Source organism: Alexandromys fortis, unplaced genomic scaffold (assembly GCF_014885135.2).
Source record: "Alexandromys fortis isolate MF-2015 unplaced genomic scaffold, M_Fortis_MF-2015_v1.1 scaffold_350, whole genome shotgun sequence".
In the NCBI taxonomy this organism is placed as follows: Eukaryota; Metazoa; Chordata; class Mammalia; order Rodentia; family Cricetidae; genus Alexandromys; species Alexandromys fortis.
In genome coordinates, this window is record NW_026068263.1 from 638789 (window position 1) to 648666 (window position 9878).

General features: G+C 34.9%; 1 protein-coding gene across 1 annotated transcript; it reads right to left on the bottom strand.

The window, feature by feature from the left end:
- Positions 1–7221: 7221 nt before the first annotated feature.
- LOC126494483 (olfactory receptor 7E24-like) lies at positions 7222–8160 on the bottom strand. The gene has a single exon (XM_050131850.1). It carries the CDS (start codon positions 8158–8160, stop codon positions 7222–7224), a length of 939 nt encoding a protein of 312 aa, XP_049987807.1.
- Between the last annotated feature and the right edge of the window lie 1718 nt (positions 8161–9878).

Sequence of the window (9878 nt, forward strand, 5' to 3'; positions counted from 1 at the left end):
CACCACTTAAGAGTTGTACTTGCAAGGGAGATTTAAAAACGACTCAGAAAAGAGTAAACCACGCAGGCAGAGACTATGCGGGCCTGTGGAGTTTAAATCCACGTGGGGAGGCAGATGATAGGGTGCGTGGGGACTTGAAGTCAATCTGAGGTGTCTAAAAAAATATAAAGAACTGCAGCAAGAAAAGCCAGTGCGTGATAATTTATATTAAACTGCTGGCTCCACGCACAAGGCACAGGCTACAAGGCCGCCGCAAGGCACAGGCCACGGCTAAGGAAGGGAGGGCTCGCGCCAAGCCAAACTCGAGCGGGGAAAGGAGAGGTCCTAAAAGCCAAACGTTCAGGCGCCAGATGAAGGCGTAAGTCACGAACAAGGCCACACCAGTTTGGAGTTATGATTAATAGGGTGTTATTTATTTAAAGGGGAAAAAACTTACAGATCCCCGTCCCAGACAACAGCCATCTGCACAACCAGGAAGGGAGTCTAGTCTCCGGCAGAGCAGGAAGTGAAGAGAGAGAGAAGAGGAAGTAGCCGCTTTTTTAAAGGGAGAGAGACCATGCCCCAATGGGCTGGTATCACAGCAGCTATTGGTTGGAGGAGCGGAAGGACCTCCCGCAACAGAGGTTGATGTGTGTTTCTTGTGTTCAGAAGAAAGATGGATTCTGTTTTTGTATCCAGTCTGTTGGCCTGTTCCTTCTTATAGGTGAGTTGAGTCTATTTATATTAAAGGATATTAATGTCCCATGATTGCTATCTCCTGTTAGTTTAGTTTTCATTGTTGGTGATATTAATTTGTACATTTTCCCCTTCTTTAGGATTTGCTGCTATGAGACCATCAATTGTCTGTGTTTTTGTTGATGTAGCCAACGTCCTTGGGTTGGAGTTTTTCTTCTAGTATTTTCTGTTGGGCTACATTTGTGGCTAGGTATTGGTTAAATCTGGTTTTGTCATGGAATATTTTGTTTTGTCCTTCTATGGTGATTGAGAGTTTGTTGGGTAGAGTATTCTGGGCTGGCATCCATGGTGTCTTAATATCTGCATAATGCTTGACCATGACCTTCTGGCTTTCATTGTCTCCAATGAGAAATCAGGTGCAATTCTGACAGGTCTGCCTTTTTATGTTACTTGACCTTTTTACTTTGCGGCTTTAATATTCTTTCTTTATTCTGTATGTTTGATTTGATTATTATAAGAAAAAGAGACTTTATGTTGGATCTAGCTTATTTGGTGTTCTATAAGCTTTTTGTATCTTCATAACCATATCTTTTTTTAGATTGGGAAAGTTTTGTTTTAGGATTTGGTTAAATATATTTTCTGTGCTTTTGAGTTGAACTTCTTTTCCTTCTTCTACACCTATTATTCTTAGGTTTGGTCTTTTCATAGTGTCTCATATTTCCTGGATATTTTGTGTTACGGTTTTGTTAGATTTAATGTTTTCTTTGACTGATGAGTCTATTTCCTCTATTTTATCTTCAGTTCTTGAGATTCTCTCTTCCATCTCTTGTATTCTGCTGTTCTTACTTATGTTTGTCATCCCTGATCATTTTCCCATGATTTCTGTTTCTGTAATTCCCTCAGTTTTGTTTTCTTTATTGTTTCTATTTCAGTGCTCAAGTCTTGAATAGTTTCTTCCATATGTTTGATTTTTTTTCTTGATTTTCTTTAAGGGATTTGCTGATGTCTTCAAATTTTTGTTTGTCTTTTCTGCCATTTCTTTGAGGGAATTTTTCATTTCCTCTTTAAGAGTTTCAAACATTCTCTTGAAGTTATTTTTTAGGTTATTTTCTTCTGATTCATCTCTATTTTGTTGTTCGAGTCTTGCTGATGTAGGGTTTTTAGGTTTTACTGGTTTGTGTTCCTCTTTGTGGTGTTGCATGTGTTCTTACCTTTTCTACTCATCTTTTCCTCTAATAGGTGTGTTTGGGGATGTCTGCGATTTTGTTGATTAATCTTCTAGATTCCAGTGAATCCAAAGCTCAGATGGTTGTTCCTCATTGTACAGTCAGTGACATAGTTCTAGTTACCCCATTGGTCACTCCTGTTCCTAAAGATAGCTCAGTGCTCCTGGGCTTTGCTCTGCTCCCTGGAAGTTTGCTATTTTAGGCCTACTTTGGCCTAGGTTACCAGCTTCAAACTCTTTCTGTAAATCCTAGTCTAGATCCCCTCCTGCAGAGGTCCCTGGCTTGGAGTTGGTCATGCAATGGTCTCTGGCTCCAGTCTGCTCCCCCAGATTTCCCAGGATTGGGAGTTCTCAGGCCTGTTCCAGTGAAGTTCACTGTCTCAGGTCTGCTCTAGTCCAGGTCACTGTCCCAGTCCTAGTCTGCCAATGTCCCGGGACTGGATTGGCTCTTGCTCCTGTGGAGCTTGCTTTCTCAGGCCCACGCTGGCCTAGGCAGCTGTTTCAGTCCCACTCTTGTGGAATTTGTTGCCTCAGGGCCAGTCCAGGTCCAGGTGGAGTTCCTTGCCTCAGCCATTCATTAATTGTTGATCTTAGTGCCTGTTCTAATGGTGTTCAGTTCAGAAAGTACTGTATAGACTGGGGTTTGAAAGAATGGAAAACCTTGTCTTGTTCCTGAATTTAGTGAATTTACTCTGAGTTCTCTCCAGTTAAACTGATAATGACTATGGACTTGTAAATTGTCTTTATTATGTTGAGATGTGTTCTTTGTATCCCTAAACTCCTCAGAACCTTTATTATAAAGGATTATTGAATTTATCAAAGGCCTTTTCTGCATATAATTAGTTGGTCATGTAATTTTTGTCTTTCTTTTTTTTTCTATAGTGGATTACATTTATCAATCAATTCATATAAATTCTGAGACATTCATGAATTCCTGGATGATCAAACATCTTTTTTGATGTGTTCTTGTATTCTGTTTACAAGAATTTCATTGAGATTTTGGCTATGTATGTTTATAAAGAAAATTGGCCTGCATTTCTTTCATTGTTGGTTGGTGTATCAAGGTAACTGTGGAGTGTATCAGGGTAACTATGACTCATAACCAGATTGAACAATTTTCCATTTGTTTCTATGTTTTGGGATTATTTACAGACTATTGGAATTAAGTCTTCTTTGAAAATCTAGGGTAATTCTGGACTAAAACCATCTTTATTCTGTTCTTTATTTATGGGAATATTTTATATTAATATTTCTGTTTACAAGAACTTGTAGGTCTGTTTAAAAGGGATATATAATCATACTTTAACTTTGGTAAGTGGTACCTATTGAGAAAATATCTATATTTTTAGATTTTATAATTTATGGACTACAGCATTTTAGAATATATGACTATATGTCTTCAGTTTTGTTATGTCCTTCTTTTTATCTTTAATTTTTAATGATTTCTCCTTGCCTTTTACCTAATATTGACTGAGCCTTTGTTAATTTTACTGGTTTTCTCAAAGAAGCAGCTCATTGTCTCACTGAATTGTTGGATGGTTTTATTTGTATCATTTTGTATGTTTCTACTTTATTGATTTCAGTATTGAGTCTTAAAATTTCTTACTGTCTACTATTTTTGAGTGTGATTTTCTCTTTTATCTAAAGCTTTCATGTATGTTGTTAAGTCCTAGTATAAAACTTATCCAATATTTATGTAGGGAGATAGTACTATGAACTTGCCTTTAAAACTGTATTCATTGTGTTCCATAAGTTTGGGTGTGTAGGATATTCAGGAATTATTTAACACATGTCTTCACTCATTTTTCATTCAATGAGTTGTTCAATTTTCATGAATATTAAACTTCCTGATTTTTCTGTTACTGATAAAAACATATTTTATCTGTGGTGGTCAGATAGGATGTAGTGTGCTATTTCAATTTTATTAGACTTGATATATATCAAGGTATATGCTCAGTGTTGGAGAAATTTCCAAGAAGTGATGAAAAGAATTTATATTTCTTTTTGTGTGGGTTAAATGTCCTATAAATAATTGTTAGGTTCATTTGGTTTATTATATCTGTTCACTTGAAATTTCTCCATTTAGGTTTTTTTTCTCCTTCTTGATGGGAGTATGTGAAGGTCAGTATGTGGTATAAGCTGAGTGGTGTTTTTTTTTTTTCCAACTTGGGTACCTGTGTGTTTATGGCATAGATATTAAGTATTTAATGTCCTTTTGGTGTATTTTTTGATGAGTATATTTTTCTTCTCCATCTCATCTGATTATTTTTGGTTTGAAATTCAGTTTTATGCTAACCTAGTTTATGAAGCCACATAGGCTATGATGTAATCTGATATTTAGTTTGTCCTGTGTCATGCCTTGAAAATAGCATTATCTATCTCTTCTCCCTATCATCCGACTCTTACATTTTTTTTATTATTTGTCTTCTGCAATGTTTCCTGAGCATGCATGGAATAAATATCCTGTTTAGAGCTGATCCTTTAGCCATCACTTATTCTAAGCATCATTGACATCTGTATCTATCTGTTGTTGATGACAAAGAGAAGCTTCACTGATTAAGGATGGGAGGAACATTTTTCTGTGGCTATAAACATAAAATTTAAAACTACAATTTGATGTCATGCCAATTTAGCTAAACAAGAGTAATGAGATTTTTTTCTTTTGTCTTTGAAATCCCTACCTATATGTTTTGATCAGGTTTACAGTACCAAGCATATGTTTCCTACTATGGAGAGTGTATCAAGCCACATTGATAACAGTTGGTTATCAATCCCATTGCAGTTATAAGACAATTGCACTAGTAATTCTTTGTCTTGCATGGCAGGTTGGCACTATCATCTGTACAATTCCTTTCTGTGAAGCACACTGAAGACTTAACGCCTCTGAAGCCTACATAGCACTTCAGCACTGTGAAATCTAGTAGGAAGAAAGTTTAAGCTCAGCACAATCTTAACTTCTTAGTAGAAATAATTGTTTTATCATTTAATTCTGGTTGGTAACCAAGAAAAATTTAAGTACTCTACACTGGTCAGCAGGCATCTGTGACAATTCTGACCAACAAAACATTAAGGAAAGTTAAGGAAGTTAACAGATACACACACCTGGCAGATATTTTATGTTTTAAGTCAGGAGGTTTTTGTTTTGTTTTGTTTTTCTTGGTTCAATCTCATTGTGATAGATCTTTTTAGCCTTCATTGGTTGAACTTTGGTAGTTCATATGCATTTAGAGATTTATCTATTTATTTTAGAATTTACAATCTATTGGAATAAGTTTTAGAAGTATGACACTATGATCTTCTGGATTTCGCTGGTGTGTTATAATGTTCATCTTCATAAATCTAATGTGATTGATTTTGTCATTTTTCCTATTTCTTTTTGTTAATTTGGTTAAATGATTACTAATACTATTGATTTTTCTCAAGAACCAACTTTTCATTTTATTTATTTATTTTGTTTGTTTCCATTTCATTGTTTTCTTCCCTAACTTTACTTTTGTTTTTCTTCAGTAATTTAATGGCTTGTTTTTGTCTTGTTTTTCTAAATCTTAAGGGAATAATTCAGCTATTTATTTATTATATTTCTGATTTGAAATACCAATGCTTTGAATTGTAATTGTAAACATTCCTCTGAGTTTATTGAATACCATAAGTTTTGGTATATGTTGTATTTTCATTTTCATTTGGATCCCTGTTGGTAAAGAAATATCACAAATAGAAACGTGTTTACATCTTAAGCACCTGGTCACAGATACTTCTAGAATTCAGATTTAAAATTTGTCCAGTTTCCTAATATAATTTGATTCAATAAATACTGGAAGTAGATGGTTTGTGGATATTTTCTCTGTCTGGGCCAGTGCTAAAGGTGCAGAGCAAGTGTACAACAGAAGCAAAAAGTCTGATGTCCTCTTAACCTGTCAGTGCTGTATGCTGGTATATGACAGGAGTGTATCTGTTATTTTTGTGTATGTCAGTCAACTGAAAGATCTAGAAAGTTTATAATTGTTTCATTATCTTGTCTAGGATAAAGAATATTCAGTTTTACTCTCATCAAGTTATATGTCAATACTATATCAGTCAATACTTATTTTTGTTTACTAGAAAGGGGTAAGAGGAGTTGGTTTAGTTTCAACATATAGAACATTTTCTATCTATTGATGTGATAAAATATTTCTAAAATCAGGAAAATAGCCATCATTTTTGTTGAAAACTAATATACAATTCCTCTCTATCTATTTTTGTGAACATCAAATGTTAACCATTTTTGTTCAGAACCACATTTTCTTAGGGCTGCTATTGTGGTGATGAAATACAGTTACCATAAACAAGTTGGGGGCTAATTTGCTCATACTTCCACAGCATTGTTCACTATTGAAGCAAGCTGTATAGGAACTGAAAAGGTGTGGGAACCTGAGGGTAGAAGCTGATGTGAGTCCCTCAAGGGCATATTCTTACTGGTTTGCTTCTCATGGGTTAATCAGCATGAATTCTCATAGTGAATAGTATCACCAGCCCAGAGGTACAAAGAACTGCTTTGAATTGGGGCTTCCACATTGATCACTAATTAAGAAAATATCCTACATCCAGATATTATGGAATCAGTTTTTAAAATTGAGATACCCTCCTTTTAGATAACTATAGCTTGTGTCAAGATGAAATAAAACTAGACAGCTCACACGTTAACATTTGCTATAAGACCACAAATGTGCTATTATTATAAAATAAGTAACAGGGATATTAGGATATAAAATATTTCAAGTCTTTGAAATGATTCAATACATGTTTATTTAGATCAATTTCATATGGTGTTACTGTTCTTTCCAATTTTTATAGTGTAAGGGTTTTCATGGGAAAAAAGACGACTGTAACAATTAATCAGGATCTCAGTTTGTTTACACTCACAATTTTCAGCAATTATCATTATCATATAACACATGAGTTCAGTTCATCTTCCAAACTGAATTTTTTGGGAAATATAAAACAACTAAATTCAGTTGAGTGTGGTGGCATACATCTTAATCCTGATACTCAAAAGAGAGAAAGGCAGTTACAGAGTTTTCAGGATAATGTGACCAAAAAAATAAATAATGTGTCTCAAAAAAAATAAGTAAGTAAAAAATAACTGAATTGCTCTGTTGTCACTCTAGTAAAATATCCTTTTGTTGTGGATAAATGAGGATAAATTACGGTCATCAGCCTTTAGAAGCAATATGGATCCAATGAGGCAGAATCCACAGTTCTAGGTGCTTAATTTTTCTAAGTTTTCCAACTTGCATCTTATATTAAACCTTATATTATATTATATCTTATATTAGTACCTGTTACTAAATAACACAAAGGTGGAGCCTTTTTAGGGAACTGCCAATGTCTTGATTCCTCAGACTGTAGATGAAGGGATTCAGCATGGGAGTGACCACAGTGTACATTAATGAAGCCACCACATTGTTTCCAGAAGAGCGAGACAAAATCGAACCAAAATACTCCCCAAGCCCGGTTCCATAAAATAAGCACACCACCGCTAGGTGAGACCCACAGGTGGAGAAGGCTTTATACCTCCCTCCTGAAGAGGTGATTCTCAGGATAGAAGAAATTATTTTAAAGTATGAGACAAGGATCCCTGATAAGGGAAAAACACCAAGTATGATACCAATAACATACGTGAGAATGCTATTATTAAACGTGTTGTTGCAGGCTAAACGTAGAAGCTGAGAGGGGTGACAGAAGAAATTAGTGATTTCCACATCTTTGAAACATTTAAGTTGTAAGGCAATGAAATTGTGAAGCAGGGATTCAAAAAGGCTCGCTAAAAATGACGCTAAAACCAGGATGCCACAGCGACAGGGGCTCATAATTATTGTATAATACAGGGGGTGGCAGATGGCAACAAATCTGTCATACGCCATCACAGTCAGAAGCATACTATCCATGCATGCAAAAGTGACAAAAAGAGACATCTGTGTCAGACAGCCCACAAAGGATATGACTGAACTGTGGATTTGAAGATCTGCGACCATGTTGGGGACTGTGCTAGAAATGAAGCCAATGTCAGCCAAGGACAGAAAGGAGAGGAAGAAGTACATGGGAGTGTGGAGGTGGGAATCAGAGATGACAGTCAGGATGATGAGCAGGTTCCCAAGGACTGATATCAGGTACATGCACAGGAACAATCCACAGAGAATAGGCTGCAGTTCTGGATCATCAGAGACTCTCAGAAGATAGAATTCTGAAACATGTGTGATATTTTGCATTTTTATGTTCATCATTACCTTTTAAAAAGGAAAGAAATAATGGTAAAAAGAAAGCCAAATATAAATTCACTCCAAATTCTACGTAATTTGAGTGCTAATAATCTCATTTATGTTGTTCCATGTTCTTACAGAAGTATTTTTGCATCCCACAAAGGCAGCCTTTCTTTATTGCTTCATGTGTTATTCACTTCCTTATGTGCACAAATAATTTATCTACATTCATTTAAGCCAAGTTAGGAAACCATAACCAGTAGATAAAAGAGGTATATAGTGATAGGAAATAGAACACACTCTATTTTGACAACCAGTAGAAGTAATACTATCTCCCTCTAAAGAAAAACATCATTCAAATTCAGCAGAAGATTAAGAAGTACACTACTCAACCACAGTTCATTCTACTAAAGATGGTATCGTTCCCTCTGCCGTAGAATACATATATGCTATTTGGGAGCTGCAAATACTGTATGCACAGCAAATTAGTTGACACAATAATATCATATCTCCCAATATATGGGAGATTGAAGCAGAAAAAAATCTAGGAGTTCCACTATCTTAGAAAAAGAAGAGGAAACATTGGGAGGAGAGATAGGCAGAAGAATTTGTTAGGGCATAAACACTCTCAAAGTTCATACTTTCCTTAAAAACATAATTATTAAATTTAACATTGTGTGCAGCAAATAGACAATAATAAGATTTTAAATTAGTATCTATTTCTCAAAATAACAGAAACATTTTGAGACAGCCTGGGCTATATAGAAAGTGACTCTCACAATAAAGCTGATAATTTAGACTCTTATAGCACTGCAGTGTGGCAGTTATTTCCAGAAATTAAACATCATTCTAACGTACCTTTTAGGTGGATGATTTTATAAAAAAATTGAACATATAAGTCCTATTTTTGGCTTGGTCATGCTCAATTTTTTTATAAAAGTTGTTTAGCTGGTTGAAGATAATTATATGATATCTGAGTCATTGACATTCACTGCTCCTGGATAATTAAAAGACAATAAATCATATAAAGTTCATTTGAAGATTTAAAAATGTACATGTCTATTTGTACTAAAACAAATAACATCATTTTGGGGGTTTAGTTGTTGCTGCTTTTCTTGGTGAATTCCATTTTAAATATTAACATTGTTGTATTTTCATGACAGCAAGACCTATAACTTATATTTGAAATCCTTAGAAGCAAGGAAAGCCAACAAATTTAATTCTAGTCTTCTTATTTCTATATTAACATATTAAAAACACTCTTACTGCTGTGTGGATGGTTGTCAACGTTATCCTTATCTACTTTAAAGGAAATAGAACTGATTATTTTGTCATATCACAGTATACAAATGGGAGAAAATAAACAACACAAATGAACTAATTTAACCCAACATTAAAGCACATGTGCAAAAGAAAAAAGATAAAAATAAGTTTAAACTTCCTTGTGAACAACGTCATTCTCCTCATGTACAAGACACACATAATTAACACCTACTATGAATGGTTGTTGCATGCATGTAGTTTCAAAATATCTTAGGAAAATGGCAAGCAGTATTCAGTGTCATTAATCAATATATTTAACTGGAAAGTCTTACACATCCAGATATCCAGACCAGTGATATCAATAATGTAAATTCCAGAAGTCATATTTCAGGCCTTTGAAACATGTTAGTTTAGTTGCACATATCACTGGGTGCTTGAATATTTATGTAGATACAGTGGGCTACCATTGCTGATAGTAA

Coding starts and splice junctions, on each gene's coding strand:
- LOC126494483 (XM_050131850.1), bottom strand. CDS start 8,160: ATGATGAACATAAAAATGCAAAATATCACACATGTTTCAGAATTCTAT.